The sequence below is a fragment of the Oncorhynchus mykiss genome, chromosome 25 (assembly GCF_057628025.1).
Source record: "Oncorhynchus mykiss isolate SJ-2025 chromosome 25, ASM5762802v1, whole genome shotgun sequence".
Lineage (NCBI taxonomy): Eukaryota > Metazoa > Chordata > Actinopteri > Salmoniformes > Salmonidae > Oncorhynchus > Oncorhynchus mykiss.
In genome coordinates this window covers 24,119,611-24,143,453 of record NC_143046.1, presented here as the reverse complement: position 1 = coordinate 24,143,453, position 23,843 = coordinate 24,119,611, and the positions used below count along the sequence as shown (strand labels likewise).

Here is a 23,843-nt window from a genome sequence, read left to right as displayed (position 1 = left end):
TATGAGAAGTGGCTGGAGTCCTTGGCAATTTTTAGGGCTTTCCTCTGACATCGCCTGGTATAGAGGTCCTGGGTGGCAGGAAGCTTGGCCCCAGTACTGGGCTGTACGCAATACCCTCTGTAGTACCTTGCTCGGAAGCCGAGCAGTTGCCATACCAGGCGATGATGCAACCAGTCAGGCAGGATGCTCTCGATGGTGCAGCTGTAGAACTTTTTGAGGATCTGAGGACCCAGGTCAAATCTTTTCAGTCTCAAGGGGGAATAGGCCAACTGGTAAAACCCCACACTAAAATGCATGTGGTCGACTGTGAAACAGATTGACAGATTTACAGTTTGTGGATTAAGGAGAGCAAAAGGTAAAAAATGACTGCTTCTGAACACTGTGTGTCTGCTTTCTACAGAGCATACCGCATCTCTGTTGTGTCCAGACAGAAATCATTTTGGTCAGGAAAAAATAAATAAAATCTTTGGATTTACGTTTTAGGCTAAATTTATTTTTTTCTCACCAGATATCCAGACACGTTGGCTGCGTTTATAAAGGCAGCAAACTTCTGATCTTTTTTTCCAATAATTGGTCTTTTGACCAATCACATCAGATTTTACGCAAAAGAGCTGATCTGATTTGTCAAAATACAACTATTGAAAAAAATATCACAATTGGGCTGGCGGTGTGAACTCAGCATTTTACTTGGCATTATTCCAGATGAAACAGGTTATGTGTAGTGCCTGATATGAACCAGCATGAGTCGCTGTCGCAATTCACACGCTTGCTATCGCCGCAGTGGAGCCTTGTACGAGGAGTGCGTTTGATTGTTGAGAGCCTCAATGGCGGATAGAGCGGGACAGTAGCTTTGAGGACAATAACATCTCGGTACTTCTCTATTTGTGGCGTGACTTGATCGGCCGCGCATGCAGCAAAGTTGCGGTAGTTGAGGCTTAAATCTGTCACATAGGCGGATATAACCTGACTAGCTAGCTAAGTGCATCGGAGTTCTCAGCAGAAATACAGCGAAGGAAGTTTATATTTCAATTCATGGTGGCTAGTTAAATATGGGGGACTCTCTTGAACTGATTGGGAAGCGACTTCTACTGCTCCTCAGCGATGGAAGGTCCGCAGCCGGACCCGAAGCGGAGCAGTCCACTTGGACTCGCGAATGGCTCCGGGGGACCGTCCGGGCTGTCAGCGTCATAGGTTTGGCCAGCCCAGGGGTAGAGGTGAGCGGAGGAGAGGCGACAACAACAGCAGCTGCGGGGCTGACGGTCAGTGTTTACATGTGAATAAAGACAGCTGACGTTACCTAACAAGCTAATAACCTGACTACGTATTTAACGAAACTGGTTTAAGCAGAATAATACAAATGTCGCCGGTTGTCTGGGTTTTGCTGGTATTATCTAGCCAAATAATTTTAGCTACTAAAATATAGTCAATCGGGGGCCGCTGTGTTTCGCTTGCCTGATAGCAGCGGCCTCCATAATTTATCCCGATGATTTTGGGCCTTTGACATATTTTCTTCCCAACTTGTTATCTAGCTTACCAACTTTAGCATAGTATCCAGAATTAAAATCACGTGCCATAGCCTCATTAAAATGTTCATGTCAGTCTAATAGGTTTGCATGCTTTAAATAACCAAATGTCGGCTATATATGGTTTCGGGATATGTAGCTAACGTTAGGCCGAACAGTAGTTTAGCCGGTGTAATTTGTTGATGCATGCATTATCTTGCATGCATTATCTTGCATGATTTGATGACAAAGCAGACATGCACCAAAGCAATTGCCAAATCCAGATTTTAGAAAGGGACTGGTGTTGCATGGAGTAGTTAATCCAGATTATGCGATTTTCAAGGAAGTCTCCAGGACCATTCTTAGAAAAAAGCTTTTTAACAGGTGCAGATGGTTGCTACCGACACCTCAATGCTCTCCACTCAGCCCCAGCTCTTGTTCTTGTTTCTGTTATGTGTCTACTGTCTTTGGGGTGGGCTGGTTGATGTAACTGGCTGTAAATGTGTTTTTGTTTTTGCATGGACTAGCCTCTGTTTGTATCGATCATCATAATTAACACCAAGTATTCTCTGCAGCTTCTCAGGTCTTGGTAGGAGGGCACTCTTCAAGGCACAGCAGTTGTTGATCCTCTCACAGATCCACACAATTAAAATCCGATAGACTGTACTATTTGGCTTTGTATGCAGAGTGAGTCAGCAAGTTACACATTTAAAATGGGCTTTTGCTTACAACTATATATTGCCCCTTGAGTAAAGCATTAACCCATATAAATGCAATCCATTGTTACATTGTAATCCTCATCAATAAAGTTGCTCTAGACTACTAATTGACATGAGGGGTTAATGAGAAAGGGAGACTGGTTTGGAATTGACAAGCCTATTTGTAATGATTGACCTGTCTTCCTGATAGAGATGGCCTTGCTTAGACTTGGAGGAGTAGATGGGCTGTGTTTGTGACCCAGTGCTGCCTGGGCTCTGCTGACTATGATCCTACCAAGGCCTGTCCTGCTGTCTGCCTGTAGCCTGCCTGCCTTTGGCTTCTGTTTTCCCATCAACCAAATACTGTGTTTGTCTTACCTCTGCTATTTTGAAAATGGCCTCTGAACCTAGCCTAAGTTAATATAGCTAGTCTAACAGAAACGCACCACTCTCCCACCATTTTCCCCCTCCATTTTCTCCCTCATCCTGTAGGTGTTTGTGGAGTTTGAGGACTGTGCGTGGCGCAGGCGCTCCTGGGTACAGGTGTATGGGGAGGAGGTGAGAGCTGTACTGGTAGAGAGTGCCATTGTCTGGGCTAACTGCAGTCAGCCCAAGCAGAACCACCCTGCAGCTGGAGTAACCTCTGGGACAGCCTGGCCAGCTCTGGTGAGTAGCAACCTCACTGGGTTAGGATTGACCTAATCTCCCCTGGAAAGATTATGGGTGTAAACTGAGAGAATCAGTCAGGAATGAATAGGATGTGCAGGGTAAGAGGAACTATTGTTTTCTTTGCGCATTATTTTTGCTACTGTGTTCTCTCGTGAATACACCCCAGATCATGCTGATGGTAACTGGTCCAGGGCCAGATCGGTTGCTTAGCTCATCATGTTATCGCCACAACAGGATTTGGTAAACCCTAATTCCCACTTAACCCAGAAATAAAGACTCACATAATGGGTCAGCTGGTCGAATTTCAATTCTGGGCCCAAACATGTTAAAAGAATGAGGAGTTCATGTCTCTCTTTGCACTTTTATGGGCCGAATGTCCTCTCTCCTTCCGAAATATGCTAACGCCTGCGAAATTGTAATCTGTCCAAATAACTGGAGATGAAACGCCAAAACTACTGTTTCTATTGGACAGATTCCGGTGAATGCCCCTGGTGGAGGAGGGTATTGGGTGATGGTTAGTTCACAGAGGGTGTGTGTAATATGTATGCTCTCTCCTCTCACCAAACCTTGCTGGCTCCCTAAGGCACACCTGCACCTTGAAGTGAGGCCAGACCAGCTGGTGGAAATGCAATGGTCCTAGCAGGGGATGTCTTTAGGTCCTGTTAGATTTACACAAGAAGAAGACAACACACACACCAACCTGCTGCTCTTTTCTATCGTACAGTTCAACATGGATGCTTTCATGGTTTGCCAGATGATAATATCATTAGCGATATCAAACACTCATTCTCCAGCCACTCCACCATTTAAACCAGATGGGAATGTTATATAATATCTCACCCTTCAAATGTAGTGGCTCCTGTCCTAGCAATGTTCCTCTTCCCCTGCTAGGCGTTCCGGTGTCTAGTGGACCGTGTGGGTCTTGGTTCCCTTGTCCCAGTAGAGTTCTTTGGGAGCAGAACCCTGGACTTCCTCCCTGATGGGAATTCACTCCAGAGATTTGAGGTGGGCTTACATTGCTCAATGTCGTGTGTGTCAACTTTCATCTGATGTGTGTATTATACACTGAGTGCGTTATCACTGTGTGTCATGGTCTTTCCCTTTGTAGACAGCGAAAGACGTGAGGCACTCTCTCCTACTGGAGCAGCCTTCTCTGCAGGCTGCAGTTTCCAGCTGGCACAGTGACTTTGAGCTGCAGGAGATCCTCAGGAAGGGTGAGTCTATTAGACTATGAAATGACTAGAAACCTATTGTACTAATGACCTGTGTATGGTGCACTTTGACTTTCCTCCTGCTTTCATGCTCACCCATGTTCTCCTACACTGCACTCCTCAATATGGTTCTTTGCTAGCCTCTACTCTTCAATACTGGGCTTTGCTTGCCTCTACTCTTCAATACTGGGCTTTGCTAGCCTCTACTCTTCAATACTGGGCTTTGCTTGCCTCTACTCTTCAATACTGGGCTTTGCTTGCCTCTACTCTTCAATACTGGGCTTTGCTTTTCTCTACTCCTCAATACTGGGCTTGGCTATCCTCTACTCCTCAATATGGTTCTTTGCTAGCCTCTACTCTTCAATATGGTTCTTTGCTAGCCTCTACTCTTCAATACTGGGCTTGGCTAGCCTCTACTCTTCAATACTGGGCTTGGCTATAGCCTCTACTCCTCAATACGGTTCTTTGCTAGCCTCCACTCTTCAATACTGGGCTTGGCTAGCCTCTACTCTTCAATACTGGGTTTGCTAGCCTCTACTCCTCAGTACTGTTCTCTCTTCCCACTTTTCAGTCCCACCATAATATCCTTCTGGCACACTGCACTAGGTATAGGAGTCTTTAACCCTTGTCTTGCTGGTGTGTCTCCAGGCTCCTACACCGTCCAGGGCCGGAAGGTTCAGGTGTACCAGTGTGAGTTTGAGGAGCACTGGGCCCTGGGCTTGGTCTCTCGGCACGACCCCAAATCACACATCATGGAGATCACCATGGACCAGGTACACACACACTGCCTGGAGTTGCTTTTACCTCTTTGGATGTGTTGTTAATGTAACAGATGTGTTGATAGTAGTTAGCTACATGTTGTTAATGTAACAGATGTGTTGATGGTAGTTAGCTACATGTTGTTAATGTAACAGATGTGTTGATAGTAGTTAGCTACATGTTGTTAATGTAACAGATGTGTTGATAGTAGTTAGCTACATGTTGTTAATGTAACAGATGTGTTGATAGTAGTTAGCTACGTGTTGCTAATGTAACAGATGTGTTGATAGTAGTTAGCTACATGTTGTTAATGTAACAGATGTGTTGATAGTAGTTAGCTACGTGTTGTTAATGTAACAGATGTGTTGATAGTAGTTAGCTACGTGTTGCTAATGTAACAGATGTGTTGATAGTAGTTAGCTACGTGTTGTTAATGTAACAGATGTGTTGATAGTAGTTAGCTACGTGTTGCTAATGTAACAGATGTGTTGATAGTAGTTAGCTACGTGTTACTAATGTAACAGATGTGTTGATAGTAGTTAGCTACGTGTTGCTAATGTAACAGATGTGTTGATAGTAGTTAGCTACATGTTGTTAATGTAACAGATGTGTTGATAGTAGTTAGCTACATGTTGTTAATGTAACAGATGTGTTGATGGTAGTTAGCTACATGTTGTTAATGTAACAGATGTGTTGATAGTAGTTAGCTACATGTTGTTAATGTAACAGATGTGTTGATAGTAGTTAGCTACATGTTGTTAATGTAACAGATGTGTTGATAGTAGTTAGCTACATGTTGTTAATGTAACAGATGTGTTGATAGTAGTTAGCTACGTGTTGCTAATGTAACAGATGTGTTGATGGTAGTTAGCTACATGTTGTTAATGTGCCAGATGTGGTTTTCTAGGGAGAGGAGACTCAGGTGGTGGATCCCCGGGTAATACATGTGATGCTGGCTGAAGATCACTTTGATGAGGTAAGTTGGATGAAGGATAAAGTCCCATTCCTCTCGTCTAGCTTTTGTTTTAAAGGATTACATTTTTTGGTTGACTTGGGTAATTGTTCTGCACACCCTTATCTAATCCCTTTACATTGATCTCTTCCTCTCCTCGGTCAGAAAGGGAAGAATGCTCGACGGAGGAAGGAGAGCGATGGAGGGAAGGGCGAGAGCGGCCGTAGACGGAGGACAGCCTCGGAGGGCGAGGAGGACATGACCCTGAAGCGCTTTAAGGGTTCGGGAGAGGGAGCAGCAGACGGACAGAACGGGAGCGGCTCCACCAAGGCCTCTGAAGAGGGAATGGTGACATGGGGAGCAGAGTTAGCAGGAGGAGGACGCAGAGTGAACAGCAGTTCCTCTGAAGTCACACAGGTTTACGCCTCCCCGAACAGCACTTCCTCCCAGATGGACCAATCAAACACTCCGCCTCGCTACACCAAGGAGAACGGACGTGCCCTCTCCACACAAGACAGACAGGGGTCTGCTGACTCCACCACCACAGCCACCCCCACTCCACCCCCCCTCAAACAAGCCCCCTCCCCCTTCTCCAACACTTCCTTCCCCTCTCTGGGCCAGATGCCCAGCCTGGTCCCTGGAGCTTTGGCCCCAAAGCCCTCCCCAGCAGGACCCACCCTAGAGAGAGAAGAGCCATCCCAGTCTACCAACCCCAAGATGGCTGCCCTAGTCTCCCCAGGCCCGGTGACCATCTCATCCCCATCTCAAGCCAGTGTCCCCAGCGTGGCTCTCTCTGCCTCCCTTGGCTTCAGCCCCAAACCCCCTGTCTGGAAAGGAACAACCAACCAGTCGGAGGTGAGTTGGTAACACTTTACATGACCTTGGTCTTATACCTTTCATAGTATTTACTAACCATCATTGTTCTGTCACTAATATCCTGTATTTCTTCCTCCTGCTCTTCAGGGCTCTAAGACTCCCATCCTGGCTGCGGCTGGGTTCCGGCTTCCCCAGTCCAAGCCTGCTGGGGCTTCCGTGTTCGGAGAGGTGAGCTCCAAGACCAGCGCTTCCTTCAATACACCGTCAGCCTCCCAGGACTCCTCTAGACCCTTCGGATTTGCCTTTGGAGGCACCAAGAACAACAAGGCCCAACCGCAGCAGCAAGACCAGAACTTATTCTTCCAGTGTATGACGGGTCAGAAGACTGGCCAGAACCCTGGTGGTCCTAACCAGAACCAGACTCCAGGTCAGAGCCAGTCTAAGGACACCAACTACTTCACAGCAGTGTCAGAGAGCTTGAGTAAGAAGCCTCCTAGCCTGTTCAAGCCCTCTGTTCTGGCCCCGGCATCAGCTGGCCTGTTTAGCTCAGCTACAGCTTCTCTCAAAGAGCAGTCCAAAGTGCCTGAGACCCAATCGGCAGGCAACGGAGTGCTCAACAATAATTTTGCTGTGGACAAACTCTCACCTTCCTTCAGCAGTGGCTCTGGGGGGATGAGGTGTTCTGGTCTGGTCATGGGGGCGATGGACACCCCAGCTCTGGGTGGTGCTAACAACAGGAGTGGCACTAACGGTGTCGCGGTGGGCGGCTTTGGCACCAAGACAGACAGCCACCAGAACCTGTTCCTCCAGGGCTCCAAGGAGCCCTCCAACCCCTTCCTGGTCTACGGGGAGAAGCTCTCCCACAGTCCCTTCAGTGGCAAACCAGCCCCTCTGGAGCCTGAGACCCTGGGCCCGTCTTCAGCTCCGGAGAGCAAATCCAACCTGTTCACCATGGTCGAGCTGCCCAAGGGCATTCTGTCTTCCCCCTTCGTCTCCCTCTCAGCTGCCGCTGCCTCCAGTTCTTCCTCCCCAGCCCCTGGCTTCACCCAGAGGCCCCAGTCAGTAACCTCCTCCAAGCCCAAGGAGAGTTCCTCCACAGGAGATCAGGGCTCCTCAGCTGAGGGTGGTTCTCTGGATGACCGACCTAGCTCCACCTCAGGCTTCCCCATGTTTGGGAGTGCAGTCGCTGGAGGGAGTGGTGAGAATGCACCCATGCCTTTTGACCAGGGCCAGGCCCAAAAGTTTGCCCTGGAGGAGCGAGGTCAGGCATCTAAACGTGACTCTGACTCCAGCGACAACAGCGACCTGTCGGACCTAAGTGAGACAGAGGAGGGTCTGGAGAGGGGCCATGCACCTGGGGGCCCCGTGGGGCCCGTCAAGGAGGGAGCCATGCTGCTGCAGAAGGGTAAAGGGCCCGGGGTGGCCAAGAGCCGGCCACGCAACAAGCCCTTCAAAGGTAAGACCTGGAGCCTCAGGATATTAGCAGTATGTAAATGAGATTCTCCATCATGCGCGTAACATGTCAGTCATCAATATCATTCCATTTTGGTCAGGATCATGAAACATTAATAGGTAGACTCAGAGAAATGATGTTGCCACGAGCAGCACCGCAGATATTGAGATGAGCGAGATAAGACTTCACTGACACACAGTATCTGTGCGCGGGATCGCTTCACGCCGTTTAGAGTGGTAGCCAGGGAACCAAAACGGCAGAGGAGTTGAGCCTCCCGCTTCAACGCTCTTAGTTGTTGTGGAAATTGACCCACTATGATGTTTACTTTCTGCATCTACGTCATATCGCTGAGTCTACCTTTTAACAAGATTGATGGTAAAGTTGTTGTTTGGACTACCCCTTCCTGCACTCATGAATAGGTTGTCATTGCATGGTTTTGTAGCCCTTCATGATGTAAGGTACTCTTTGGTCCTTTGTGTCGTCCAGTGGGCCAGTCAGTGCTGAAGGACGTGACTAAGGTGCGTCGTCTGAAGCAGTCAGGAGAGTCATTCCTGCAGGACGGTTCCTGTATCAACGTGGCGCCACACCTCCACAAGTGTCGCGAGTGTCGCATGGAGCGCTACAGGAAGTACCGGGAGCAGGAGCCTGACGACGACGACCCCAACGTGGCCTGCCGCTTCTTCCACTTCCGCAGGTACATGTGTGTATGAGAGATGGGTTGTGAGGTGTATCCTCTTCTATGTAATGCTACAATAAGGTATATCAGTCATTTCATCAACCACCGTCATCTCAAACGTTTTCTACACTCTCGTCTGCACTCATCTAACTTTAAACCTTTTCCCCCTACCCAGGCTGGCATTCACACGTAAGGGCATTCTGCGTGTGGAGGGCTTCCTGAGCCCCCAGCAGAGCGATGCCATGGCCATGGGACTGTGGCTTCCCTCGCCGTCCGTACAGGAGGGCCTGGACCTGGACACCTCCAAGTACATCCTGGCCAACGTGGGAGACCAGTTCTGTCAGCTCGTCATGTCTGAGAAGGAGGCCATGATGATGGTTGAGCCACACCGTGAGTAGTCTGACACTTGTTCAGTGTGTGAGTGTGTGTAGCCATGTATTTTTAATGTTGGTGTGTGTTTGTCTCATTATTTTCTCCCCATCACTTCTTTATTGTTCAAACCAAGATTTCTGTGATGGTTAACATGACTGGGCAGGCACACTGCTGCAGTGGATTCACTAGGAAGCTAACGGGGAGGGACCTACTTGAATTTGTCCAATTGAAACTTTCGTTTTCCGTTGCAAAGTGTTTTGCTACAGTGTGCATTAATAAATAAACCCATGCTGTTTTGCATTGGTTTCAGTGAGGTGACTTGTGCTTACCTTGTCTGTCTGTCTCCTCTTCTACAGAGAAAGTGGCGTGGAAGCGTGCGGTGCGCGGTGTCAGGGAGATGTGCGACGTATGTGAGACCACTGTCTTCAACATCCACTGGGTCTGCAGGAAGTGTGGCTTCGGGGTGTGCCTGGACTGCTACCGGCAACGCAGGAACCGCCCTATGGAGGGTGAGAGTCAGAATTACATCCTGGAGTCTTTATAACATTTTGCATTGTGGATTGTAGGATCTCTATGGTGACTCCACACACAGGGACGGATTGGGGCATGGTATTGTCCAGTTCGACTACGTACAGTGATTGGCCTGGACTACTCTTTCAGTGATTATGTTTTTGAAGAAGTGAAGATTGAGCTGAAGGGAGTGTGTGTGTATAAATTAATCATCCATCACATGTTTTGTCTCTCAGAGGTGGACGAGGGGCCTGATGACGAGGTGTTCTCCTGGTTGAAGTGTGTAAAGGGCCAGAGACACGAGCCTCAGAACCTCATGCCCACACAGATCATACCTGGAACTGGTAACATCATCATAACTATAGGAGCTTTGAACTAGGGCCTGGAGTCTTTCCTGCTTCGGGTCCATAAATGTTTTTTAGAATAAGACTACTGATCTAGGATCAGTTTTTCCCTTTTATGAATCAGATTATGGACAGGGAGGACCTGATCCTAGATCAGCATTCCTTCTCTAATATGCTTTGTGGATACGGGCCCATGTCACATAGTCTGGAAAAACTCCCAGCCCGAACTTGACATCCAACATGTGTTGTATCTTTCTCATTAATTCATCCCATGTTGACTTCTCTCTGTTCTCTCTCCCACAGCTCTCTATAACATAGGGGATATGGTGCACTCAGCCAGGGGCAAATGGGGCATCAAGGCAAACTGCCCCTGCACCAGCCGGCACCACAGGCCCCTAGTGCGCCCTAGCGCCCCCAATGGCATCTCACAGGTGCTGCATCTTTGTTTTTTCTAATGTTGTACCAAGAGACAGAATATGTATAACATTTATACATCTATACAGCGCATTCGGAAAGTATTCAGACCCCTTTACTTTTTCCATATTTTGTTACGTTACAGACTTATTCTAAAATGGATTTAATTACATGTTTTCCTCACCAATCTACACCCAATTTCCCATAATGACAAAGTGAAAACAGGTTTTTAGAAATTTTTGCAAAGTTATAAAAAAAATACCACACAAAACATAATACTTACGTAAATAAAGTCAGACCATTTGCTATGAGACTTGAAATTGAGCTCGGGTGCATCCTGTTTCCATTGATCATCCTTGAGATGTTGCGACAACTTGAATGGAGTCCACCTGTGGTAAATTCAATTGATTGGACATGATTTGGAAAGGCACACCTGTCTATATAAGGTCCAACAGTTGAAAGTGCATGTCAGAACAGAAACCCAGCAATGAGATCAAAGGAATTGTCTGTAGAGCTCCGAGACAGGATTGTGTCGAGGCACAGATCTGGGGAAGGGTACCAAAAAATGTCTGCAGCATTGAAGGTCCCCAAGAACACAGTGGCCTCCATCATTCCTAAATGGAAGAAGTTTGGAACCACCAAAACTCTTCCTAGAGCTGGCAGCCTTGCCAAACTCAGCGATCAGAGAAGAATGGCCAGACGGAAGCAACTCCTCAGTAAAAGGCACATGACTCCCCGCTTGGAGTTTGCCAAAAGGCACCTACAGGACTCCGATCATGAGAAACAAGAGCCTCTGGTCTGATGAAACCAAGATTGAAATCTTTGGCCTGAATGCTAAGTGTCACGTCTGGAGGAACCATGGCACCATCCCTACGGTGAATCATGGTGGTGGCAGCTTAATGCTGTGGGGATTTTTTACAGTGGCAGGGACTGGGAGACTAGTCAGGATTGAGGGAAATATGAACGGAGCAAAGTCCAGAGATCCTTGATGAAAACCTGCTCCAGAGCGCACAGGACCTCAGACAATTTCATACATTATAGAATAAGGCTGTAGCAAAATGTGGGAAAAGTCGAGGGGTCTGAATACTTTCCAAAAGCACTGTACATAGTTCTCACTTGTTTTACGTGTTGGTTGTCATGGGGCATTATTAGTATACAGTATAATGCTAATATTTCCTTTTTTGATGTCCCAGCAGTCTGCTGTCTCTTCTAGCACGGGGAGCAGTGGTAGTGGACCAATCACAGGTGGCGGGGGTCCAGCGGGTTCAACCACTCCTAAGCCAGAGGGGGCGGAGATGACAGTGGTCAAAACAGAGCCTACTTCCACCACAACGTCAGAAGGGGGAGGAGGGGGGGTTGATACTAATGGGGCCAACCATACCAGCGCCACCCCAAACCCTGCCCAGACCCCCACCCCCAAAGACCCTCGCCCCTCCACGGGTGAGGGAAACTCCACCGCCTTGCACTGGTTGGCAGACCTTGCCACTCAGAAAGCCAAGGTGGAAGACACAAAAGGTGACTCCATCTTATCTCTCTGTACTCTCAGTTCTACGTCATATTCTGGACGGTACTCTCGACATTTATTGTACATGTGTTTAATATGAGATGATCTGTGAGGTATCTAACCATCTTCTAACCTTGTCTCCTCTCCTGTCCACCCCTCCAGATTCTGGGTCGATGCGCTCTGTGATGGGCCGGGACACACGCTCTCCCTTCGGCCTGGACTCGTTCAGCGCCCTGTCCAAGCCTTCGTCTTCCTCCTCCAGTCCAAAACTGTTCAACAGCCTGCTGCTGGGCTCCAGCAACAGCCAGCCCAAACCAGAGGGCTCCAGCCTCCGAGACCTGCTCAACTCTGGACCCGGGAGGCTCCCCCAGGGCCCCGGAGACTCTGGAGTAACCTTCCCATCTGTCTTCTCCACCTCAGTAGCTGTGAGTGTCTGTCAGCTTACCACAGTAACTAAGATCATTCAGAATGCTCATATTAAAGGGCCATTCCAGAATTCATAGAATCTACACAGAGTTCTAGTTTGTGTCCCAAATGGCACCCTATGCCCTATATTGTGCACTATTTTGGCCAGAGCCCTAGGGCCCTAGACTGCATGTCTAACCCCTCCTCCTCCATCAGGGGGACAAGTTGAAGGGCAGCCTGCCTAACTTCCTGGACCATATCATCGCCTCGGTGGTGGAGACCAAGAAGGCGGAGGGCCGTCGTTTGGGGGAGGGCGGCAGTGAGCTAGGCGGGGTTGGCCGTAGGGACGGGGTTATGGGTCTCAGCGTGCTAGACCCCCACACCTCCCACTCCTGGCTCTGTGACGGACGCCTGCTCTGCCTGCAGGACCCCTCCAACACCAACAACTGGAAGATCTTCAGAGAGTGTTGGAAACAGGGCCAGGTGAGAGAGACCTTTCTGGGGGGGGTAGACAAGAGTTTGTAGTAATATGGTGTGTGTAATATGTAGTAGTGATGCACCGATATGACATTATTGGATATATATATTACAGTGGGGCAAAAAAGTATTTAGTCAGCCACCAATTGTGCAAGTTCTCCCACTTAAAAAGATGAGGCCTGTAATTTTCATCATAGGTACACTTCAACTATGACAGACAAAATGAGATTTTTTTTTCCAGAAAATCACATTGTAGGATTTTTTATGAATTTATTTGCAAATTATGGTGGAAAATAAGTATTTGGTCAATAACAAAAGTTTATCTCAATACTTTGTTATATACCCTTTGTTGGCAATGACAGAGGTGAAGACTTACAGAAAACGTTTGACAAGGTTTCCACACACTGTTGCTGGTATTTTGGCCCATTCCTCCATGCAGATCTCTAGAGCAGTAATGTTTTGGGGCTGTTGCTGGGCAACACGGACTTTCAACTCCCTCCAAAGATTTTCTATGGGGTTGAGATCTGGAGACTGGCTATGCCACTCCAGGACCTTGAAATGCTTCTTACGAAGCCACTCCTTCGTTGCCCGGGGGGTGTGTTTGGGATCATTGTCATGCTGAAAAACCCAGTCACGTTTCATCTTCAATGCCCTTGCTGATGGAAGGAGGTTGTCACTCAAAATCTCACGATACATGGCCCCATTCATTCTTTCCTTTACACGGATCAGTCGTCCTGGTCCCTTTGCAGAAAAACAGCCCCAAAGCATGATGTTTCCACCCCCATGCTTCACAGTAGGTATGGTGTTCTTTGGATGCAACTCAGCATTCTTTGTCCTCCAAACATGACGAGTTGAGTTTTTACCAAAAAGTTTTATTTTGGTTTCATCTGACCATATGACATTCTCCCAATCTTCTTCTGGATCATCCAAATACACTCTAGCAAACTTCAGACGGGCCTGGACATGTACTGGCTTAAGCAGGGGGACACGTCTGGCACTGCAGGATTTGAGTCCCTGGCGAAGTAGTGTGTTACTGATGGTAGGCTTTGTTACTTTGGTCCCAGCTCTCTGCAGGTCATTCACTAGGTCCCCCCGTGTGGTTCTGGAATTTGTGATCATTTTGACCCCACGGGGTGAGATCTTGCGTGGAGCCCCAGATCGAGGGAGATTATCAGTGGTCGTGTATGTCTTCCATTTCCTAATAATTGCTTCCACAGTTGATTTCTTCAAACCAAGCTGCTTACCTATTGCAGATTCAGTCTTCCCAGCCTGGTGCAGGTCTACAATTTTGTTTCTGGTGTCCTTTGACAGCTCTTTGGTCTTGGCCATAGTGGAGTTTGGAGTGTGACTGTTTGAGGTTGTGGACAGGTGTCTTTTATACTGATAACAAGTTGAAACAGGTAACGAGTGGAGGACAGAGGAGCCTCTTAAAGAAGAAGTTACAGGTCTGTGAGAGCCAGAAATCTTGCTTGTTTGTAGGTGACCAAATACTTATTTTCCACCATAATTTGCAAATAAATGCATTAAAAATCCTACAATGTGATTTTCTGGATTTTTTTTTCTTCTCATTTTGTCTGTCATAGTTGAAGTGTACCTATGATGAAAATTACAGCCCTCTCATCTTTTTAAGTAGGAGAACTTGCACAATTGGGGGCTGACTAAATACTTTTTTGCCCCACTGTATGTAGTATTGGTGGTGTGAGTAATATGTAGTATTTGTGGTGTTAGTAGTAGTGATGGTGTGAGTAATATGTGGTGGTAGTAGTATTGATGGTGGTGTGAGTAATATGTAGTAGTGATGGTGTGAGTACTATGTGGTAGTAGTCGTGTGAGTATATGGTGGTAGTATTGATGGTGATGGTGGTAGTAGTATTGAGGGTGGTGGTGTGAGTAATATGTAGTAGTATTGGTGATGTGAGTAATATGTAGTGGTGGTGGTGTGAGTAATATGTGGTGGTGTGTCATACTACCTCATGCAGCGTGACACATCTCCTTTCGCAAAGTTGATCAGGCTGTTGATTTGTGGCCTGTGGAATGCTGTCCCACTCCTCTTCAATGGCTGTGCAAAATTTCTGGATATTGGTGGGAACTGGAACACGCTGTCGTACATGCTCAATTGATGTATGGTGATTTATGGGACATTGTCAGCTTCCAGGTATTGTGTACAGATCCTTGCGACATGGGGCCGTGTATTATCATGCTGAAACATGAGGTAATGGTGGCGGATGAAGGGCCTCACGATCTCATCACGGTATCTCTGTTCATTCAAATTGCCATCGATAAAATGCATTTGTGTTGGCTGTCCATAGCTTATGCCTGCCCATATCATAACCCTACTCTGTTCACAGCGTTGAAATCAGCAAAACTCTCACCCACACAACGCCATACATGTCCCCATACATGCCATCTGCTTGGTACCATTAAAACCGGGAAGACCACACTTCTCCAGCATGCAAGTGGCCATCGATGTGGAGCATTTGCCCTCTGAAGTCGGTTACGATGCCGAACCGTAGTCTGGCCAAGAACCTTGTGAACAATGTTAACTCGAAATGACACAACGACAAGGTTCCAGTTTAACAAAGTTTACTATACCGTATGAACACCCTCAAAGGTCGCTATTACACTCAAGGCCAGGTCCATCAACGACTAGACTTCCTGCGCAGGCGCACTCTGGACTGAGTGATAGCCCCGTAATAACAGAAATATTGGGATACTTAAAACATGAACTTAACAATGAGCATGCAGATGAGCTGCCCTGTGAAGGTTCCAAATTCTCTAAAATTATGTTGGAGGCAGCTTATGGTAGAGAAATGAACATTTTAGGTTCTCTGGCAACAGCTCTGGTGGACATTCCTGCAGTCTGCATGCCAATTGGACGCATCTTCAAAACTTGAGACATCTGTGGCATTGTGTTCTGTGACAAAACTGCACATTTTAAAGTGGTGTTTTATTGTCCCCCAGCACAAGGTGCACCTGTGTAATGATCATGCTGTTTAATCATTTTCTTGATATGCCACATCTGTTAGGTGGATGAATTATCTTGGCAAAATGAGAAATTGTCACTAACAGGGATGTACACAAATGAGAGAGAGGTTTTTGTGGGTATGGAGTTATTTTACTTCAAAGAGCAAAGGAGACGCACTTCGGCAATATGTACATTGTTACGCCATGCCATGTAATAGATTAGTTGGAGAGGTTTGGAAGAGGGGGGATGTGCAGTGTGAGAGAAGCTGATTGTTTGAACCCTTTCCCCCCTCTCTAGCCGGTGCTGGTGTCTGGTATCCATAAGCGTCTGAAGGGGGCTCTGTGGCGGCCTGAGGCCTTCAGCGAGGAGTTTGGGGACCAGGATGTTGACCTGGTCAACTGTCGGAACTGTGCCATCATCTCTGACGTCAAGGTTCGAGACTTCTGGGACGGCTTCCAGATCATCTCCAGTAAGTAACAGGATCATTCATTCGTTCATCCATTTATTCACTGACTCATTCACTCACTCATTTCTCTCTCTTTCCAGAGCGTCTGAAGGGTAGTGATGGTCAGCCCATGGTTTTGAAGCTGAAGGACTGGCCTCCTGGAGAAGACTTCAGAGACATGATGCCCACACGGTTTGATGACCTAATGGACAACCTCCCCCTCCCAGAGTACACTAAGAGAGACGGCCGTCTGAACCTGGCCTCCCGCCTGCCCAACTTCTTTGTCAGGCCAGACCTGGGGCCTAAGATGTATAATGCTTATGGTGAGAGAAACCCGACAGACTAACACTGGGATCCCATAGCTGGCCAATAGATAGCTAGTTAGCAGTAGCTCCAATGGCAGTATCTCTGATTTTGGTCTATCCTTCTTTCCATTTATCACAACCCCCTCACATCTCTTTCTCACCACTATCATCCGGCTTTGTCCTGTCTTCCTCCCTCTCAGGTCTGATGGAGACAGAAGACCGGAGTGTTGGCACCACCAACCTGCATCTGGACGTGTCTGATGCCGTCAATGTTATGGTGTACGTGGGCATCCCTGAGGGAGAGGGAGACCACGTCAAGGGTGAGTAGGACCAACCCACTCTCACACAGTGAGGTAGAACACACAGCAGAGCAGACACATTACAGCATTGACGTACATTGCGCTATACAATGTAAGTGTTAGCATGGCTAGCAATTTAGCACAAGTGTCCATTTCTTACTAAGTGCATTTCTATATCAAACCGCTATATCACACTGCTACTCACACACAGACATCAGCACCTCCATCCAGCAACACTCATTAATGATTGAGACTTTTCTGTATGGTACGTTAATGGTTGTCCTGGGATCTTTGTCCTTGGACAGTCATGGTTTTATTCCATTGTTTTTCAGGAGTATCATTATGACAGATTTAAACACCTTACATCTAAAGAAAGTGTCAATTTTTTGTTTTTTTTTGTTTTTATTAATAAAAAAAAGGGCTGACAATATTTGGAATGATATTAAAACCAGTCCTGTATAATTGGGTTTGAGAAGCTCCCAGATATTTTAAAGGAATGTCGATAGGTTGACCAAGATCAAATACTGTCCCATTGAACTAAGAAAAGGAAGCCATTCCTCAGCATTGAGACAGAACAATGGTGTAAATGTTCCATTTTAGCCTGTCGTCAGGCACTCCTGTGGCCTCTCCCAGGTTTCCCACCCTGTGCCTGTATCCACAAAGCATCTCCGGTGTGCTGATCTATATAATCTCATTCATTATGATCTAAAAGGCAAAACTGATCCTAAATTGGCACTCGTACTCTGAGATGCTTTGTGGATATGGACCCTGGACTATATCACTGGAGGCCTCTGACAAGCCCAATGGGAGTTGCCCCCCCATGCATCAATGGACAGGATTATGGTAGAAAGACCCTCCCATGGGTCTCGCATGTTGATTGTGTGAACATTTGTTGTTCACAGAGATGGATATCGCTGGATGTAAAGGTCTGTGCAATTTTATACCATTATCACCTCTTTAGCATGGCCTTCTTGACTAACACCCCCCTTTTCTCTCCTCCGCTACTCCCCCATCCCATGTCCTTTCCCACATGGGGTCAGGGCCAGAACACTACAGGGGTGCATCAATTTAAAAGCCTTTGTGGTTTATCTGTGGTCTGAGTTGGGTCTTTCTGTGGTCTTCTACCCTGTGTAGACCTTCATTAACCCTCGGATAGTCAAACTCTGTTTAAAGCCTTTAAACAACTTATTATTGTTAATGTTTTACGCTGGTAGACGCTAGTAGATTTTTCATGTTTTGCATCTTATGTTGTCTGGGGTGACGGGTGTTCTGGCTTTGACTGTTGGAGATGGGCATCTAGAGATGCCTAGCCTGGAGGAAAGTCTGAGCAAATAAACTCACACATTTAGTTGTGCCTGCACCCGCATTTAGTTGTGCCCGCATTTAGTCCCGCCCATCTCTCCCTCGCCCACATGCAGGCAACTTGTCCTATGGCCCTGGGGGTCATTTGTCCAAGTGGCCAGAAAGTGAATAATACATGTAGTTCCACTAGTGTAATGTTTTAGTCCCGTTCCTCATTAGCCATCAATGTTTTTTTGATTCGTAATATATAAGCAACTCTGTCTCAAATGGCTTAGCAAGGAAGGTACAGTTCCCCTGCCAGCTCAGTGTCCATCTGATTCTGGGTGATGACTCAGCACTTAACCTGACTGCATTTGGAATGACACCCTATTTCCCATGTGCTGCACTACTTTTGACTAGGGCCACATACTGTTATGATCAAAATGGGGTACTATTCGGGGGAATAGAGTGTCCCTTTGAGATGGCACCTCATGATTCTGACATAGTGAAGCAGCATTTCTCCAAGTTAGAACGTGTAGTGTTTTCTCTCCTGTGCCCACAACCTCAGGATGTCAATGTGTGATGTTTAGTTTCTTCTTTCCTCCATCCTTCCCTAAGAGTTCATGCTCACTCCGAGACTGCCCATGTTTGCTCATCCCTGTCTGTCTGTTTGGTCCTGCAGAGGTGATGACCACCATCGAGGAGGGTGATGTGGATGAGATGACCAAGAGGAGGGTGTATGAGGCCAAGGAGAAGCCCGGGGCACTCTGGCACATCTACTCTGCCAAGGACGCCGAGAAGATCCGCGAGCTTCTCCGCAAGGTCAGGGTTCACCATCACCACATTCATTGTAATGTATATCTGAACATTCATTTTCAGGCAATGTATTATATCTGGGATATTTTCAGGGAAGAAACTAAAATGGTTGCTTGGCCTTTTTTTTGTAGTTCTACTGTTCCCATGAGAAATGTGATTTTAGTATAAACCTACAGTAGGGTAACTCTCCAGGAACAGGGTTGGAATATAAACCTACAGGAGGCTAGCGCTCCAGGAACAGGGTTGGAATATAAACCTACAGGAGGCTAGCGCTCCAGGAACAGGGTTGGAATATAAACCTACAGGAGGCTAGCGCTCCAGGAACAGGGTTGGAATATAAACCTACAGGAGGCTAGCGCTCCAGGAACAGGGTTGGAATATAAACCTACAGGAGGCTAGCGCTCCAGGAACAGGGTTGGAATATAAACCTACAGGAGGCTAGCGCTCCAGGAACAGGGTTGGAATATAAACCTACAGGAGGCTAGCGCTCCAGGAACAGGGTTGGAATATAAACCTACAGGAGGCTAGTTCTCCAGGAACAGGGTTAGTGTGGACCTACAGGATGGTTGGAGAGCCCTGATATAGGAAATAGGGTGCCATTTAGGACACACAATGTCTCTCTGATATAGCATGTTACTTAAGCAATAAGGCCTGAGGAGATGTGATATATGGGCAATATACCACGGCTAAGGGCTGTTCTTAGCCACAGCCTTTAGCCGTGGTATATTGGCATATATTCCAAACCCCCAAGGTGCCTTATTGCTATTATAAACTGGTTACCAATGTAATTAGAGCAGTAAATATGTTTTGTCATACCTGAGGTGTACGGTCTGATATGACTGCTGTCAACCAATCACCACTCAGGGCTCGAACCACCCTGTTAATAATATCCTTTACCATTAGTGTCAATATGCTTTACCATTAGTGTCCCCCCCCTCTGACTGTGTCAGGTGGGTGAGGAGCAGGGCCAGGAGAATCCGCCGGACCATGACCCTATCCACGACCAGAGCTGGTACCTGGACGGGGTGCTGCGCAGGAGGCTGTATGAGGAGTATGGTGTGCAGGGCTGGGCCATCGTACAGTTCCTGGGTGACGCAGTCTTCATTCCTGCCGGGGCTCCCCACCAGGTGGGTACTAGGGGAAACACTGGACGTAACAGGGGAGGTTTGATAGACGTTTTGGGTTGTTTAATGGTTACATAGGGACAGAGGGTACACTTGTGGTTTTCCTTTTGGTGTATAATATTTATACTCTTGCTTCTCTCATACACACGTTCTCTCTGTCACGACACCTCTCACACTCTTTCAAAAAACACATTTTTCACACGCTACCCTCTTGTCTCCTGGCTGTCCCCCCAGGTCCATAACCTGTACAGCTGTATCAAGGTGGCGGAGGACTTTGTGTCTCCTGAGCACGTGAAGCACTGTTTCAGACTGACCCAGGAGTTCAGACACCTGTCCACCACACACTCCAACCACGAGGACAAGCTGCAGGTACACTTCGTCTGCCTCCCGAATGGTAGCCTATGTAGTGCACTACTTTTGACCAGGGCTCTGCTCAAAAGTAGAGCACTAACTATGCCGCCACAAATGTATAGGTCATTGCTGTGAGAAGGAATTAAGATTTGAATTGATTATCAATCAGCAACGTATTGTTGTAATTTTGATGGGATCTCTGTTCTCTAGGTGAAGAACATCATCTACCATGCCGTAAAGGACGCTGTGGGGACACTGAGGGCCCATGAACCCAAGCTAGCACGCTCTTAGAGCCCTCCACACACAATCTGCAGTGACAGAATAGAGTAGGTGTCGGTGTGCAGAAAGGGAGGGGGGGGGGGGGGGTCTATAGTCATTGCTGTTATGACACGCTCTACACGACTTAGTTGTTTTCCAATTGACTTCTGATCAACTCTGTATTTAAGGTCAGAGCGGGTCCTGTTTGTGTGTGTGGAAGAGAAGGGGAGCATGTGATGTGAGCTGACGTGCCGTTAGAGGGGGTTCAGCTTCTGTGTAGCGTCTGACTAAATGTGAGCACTGGGCTGTTATTTTTTTGCGATAACCGTTCACCTGTTTTTGTAGATAATTTTTTAAAATCTGTTTTCCTTCCACCTTCAGTGGTGGAATTGGGACATTTGAAAGAAACAAGCATTGAAGGAAACTAGACCAAAAGGTTGTATTTTTTGTTTTTCTTTTCAATTAAAAGGGGGGGGGGGGGGGTTGGGTAATTCAAATTGTCTTTGAATGCTTGACAGAGTTGCTTAGAGAAACGTCTCCATTGGTTTGGTCACTTGTTGTCCCAAGGTTTGAATAGATTAACTGCAGACTTCAAAATGTTGTACAAGAATCACGATTCCAACTGAACAGAAACAACTGGCCGTTAAGTGTATCTATATATATATTAATGATATTAGCAGTCTGTTTTGATTTTTCAAAATAAAGTTGACAAACAGTACAATTGATTGGTGTCTTAATTTCACCTGATTCATACAACTGTTTTTGTCATTTATTGCTGAACACGTCATCACATCGTAATGCTTATGGATCAATAGGGGGAAAAGTGTCCCCAAATGCGCTTCAGACCAGCTTTAACAAAAAGGGAATCAGGTGCTTGACTGAGGGACTTAAATCTAAAAAATATTCCTTACACTATCCAGGAATATAACAAAAAAGGAGAGCTCTGTTTCTACATTGATCTGATAAGTTTATGTTTCGGTGTAATCGCCTTCATCAGGGCCGTCGATAGGAAAGGGTGGGAGGCATCTATAAGCCTATAGCCAAGGGAATGTCCCACTCGCCATGTCAATAATAGCAATTTGTTAACAATACATCCATATAAGTCAACATGATTTACCCCACCCACTGAGCACAAGACCAGTCTTTTGCTCATAGGCCATGTTTTTATGCCTCCTCGCTATCACCTGCCTGATTCTGAATTAAAGGGGCTGCATGGTCAATCTGACCACTGCATTGGCCGTGCAGCATTTACGGTGATACCTCTGCAGAAGTCAGGGCATTCATACTTATTGCGCTTCGTGGAGCAGCGCAGAGCTATTGTCAAGGAAGTGAGTTTGCGTTTCATACAGGATCTCCCGCCCCCACCTACTGTCAACCAATCATGTCAATGTGGAACTATACAGAGCCATCCACATTGTTTGAAAATTTGGGAGGCGCACAGCGATGTGCAATTGTGTCACTCTCCATATGGAGCCTCCAACCACATTTTTGGATCAAGCATAAATTGGATTTTCGAAAGTGGATGGCAGAAACGGGGCAGGCAGAGGCTCTTGTACCCTCCCACTGAAGTCTCTATTCCCAGGGAACAAGACACTGCATAATGGAACATCTAGTATTTTCACATGCAAATAATGTGGTCCTAATTAATTGACCAAACCCTGAACAGCCGTTTTCTATCACATAGAATATGATTTAACAGAATCAGTTACAATGACAGCTTTCTTGTCCAGAGATTATTATTAAATGTTGAACTCAATCCCCTAAAGAACAAAATACATATTACCTTGCCATATTATTAGGAGGGAATGAAGACAGACAGAAGCTGTGGCTGCTGCCTTGTGCCTGCCAATCATTTGTATTTGCACTAGATGACTGAAGCCAGTGTGCCTCAAAACAGCGCCCCCTCCAATCTGGCACGCCACTGTTGTGAAAATGTTTTTGGAAGCTATCGAAATACACTGCTCAAAAAAAAAAGGGAACACTTAAACAACACAATGTAACTCCAAGTCAATCACACTTCTGTGAAATCAAACTGTCCACTTAGGAAGCAACACTGATTGACACATGTCACATGCTGTTGTGCAAATGGAATAGACAACAGGTGGAAATTATAGGCAATTAGCAAGACACCCCCAAAAAAGGAGTGGTTCTGCAGGTGGTGACCACAGACCACTTCTCAGTTCCTATGCTTCCTGGCTGATGTTTTGGTCACTTTTGAATGCTGGCGGTGCTTTCACGCTAGTGGTACAACCCACACAAGTGGCTCAGGTAGTGCAGCTCATCCAGGATGGAACATCAATGCGAGCTGTGGCAAGGTGGTTTGCTGTGTCTGTCAGCGTAGTGTCCAGAGCATGGAAGCGCTTCCAGGAGACAGGCCAGTACATCAGGAGATGTGGAGGAGGCCGTAGAAGGGCAACAACCCAGCAGCAGGACCGCTACCTCCGCCTTTGTGCAAGGAGGAGCAGGAGGAGCACTGCCAGAGCCCTGCAAAATGACCTCCAGCAGGCCTCAAATGTGCATGTGCCTGCTCAAACGGTGAGAAACAGACTCCATGAGGGTGGTATGAGGGCCCGACGTCCACAGGTGGGGGTTGTGCTTACAGCCCAACACCGTGCAGGACGTTTGGCATTTGCCAGAGAACACCAAGATTGGCAAATTCGCCACTGGCGCCCTGTGCTCTTCACAGATTAAAGCAGGTTCACACTGAGCACATGTGACAGACGTGACAGAGTCTGGAGACAACCGTGGAGAATCTTCTGCTGCCTGCAACATCCTCTAGCATGACCGGTTTGGCGGTGGGTCAGTCATGGTGTGAGGTGGCATTTCTTTGTGCTTTGTCCATGTGCTCACCAGAGGTAGCCTGACTGCCATTAGGTACCGAGATTAGTTCCTCAGACCCCTTGTGAGACCATATGCTGGTGCGGTTGGCCCTGGGTTCCTCCTAATGCAAGACAATGCTAGACCTCATGTGGCTGGAGTGTGTCTGCAGTTCCTGCAAGAGGAAGGCATTGATGCTATGGACTGTTCCCCAGACCTGAATCCAATTGAGCACATCTGGGACATCATGTCTCGCTCCATCCACCAACGCCACGTTGCACCACAGACTGTCCAGGAGTTGGCGGATGCTTTAGTCCAGGTCTGGGAGGAGATCCCTCAGGAGACCATCCGCCACCTCATCAGGAGCATGCCCAGGCGTTGTAGGGAGGTCATACAGGCACGTGGAGGTCACACACACTA

At 47.1% G+C, this 23,843-nt stretch overlaps 1 protein-coding gene across 8 annotated transcripts; it reads left to right on the top strand.

The window, feature by feature from the left end:
- The first annotated feature begins 695 nt into the window (after positions 1 to 695).
- On the top strand, positions 696 to 21,324 carry LOC110504800 (lysine-specific demethylase 3B). 8 transcript variants are annotated; one of them, XM_036969602.2, is made up of 24 exons: positions 696 to 1,259; positions 2,693 to 2,866; positions 3,761 to 3,874; positions 3,978 to 4,083; positions 4,729 to 4,853; positions 5,747 to 5,815; positions 5,957 to 6,646; positions 6,755 to 8,063; positions 8,547 to 8,754; positions 8,912 to 9,126; positions 9,465 to 9,617; positions 9,855 to 9,962; positions 10,266 to 10,393; positions 11,573 to 11,891; positions 12,043 to 12,305; positions 12,502 to 12,768; positions 16,025 to 16,196; positions 16,274 to 16,495; positions 16,678 to 16,797; positions 17,679 to 17,702; positions 18,740 to 18,879; positions 19,824 to 20,000; positions 20,232 to 20,366; positions 20,559 to 21,324. In XM_036969602.2, the coding sequence occupies exons 1-24, from the start codon at positions 1,050 to 1,052 to the stop codon at positions 20,637 to 20,639; spliced, it is 5,529 nt and encodes a 1,842-aa protein (XP_036825497.2). In that variant the 5' UTR covers positions 696 to 1,049; the 3' UTR covers positions 20,640 to 21,324. The 8 variants fall into 8 exon arrangements, with proteins under 8 accessions (XP_036825497.2, XP_036825495.2, XP_090075554.1 ...); XM_036969600.2 differs by having other exon boundaries at positions 11,570 to 11,891; XM_090219429.1 differs by having other exon boundaries at positions 756 to 1,214.
- The last annotated feature ends 2,519 nt before the right edge of the window (positions 21,325 to 23,843 follow it).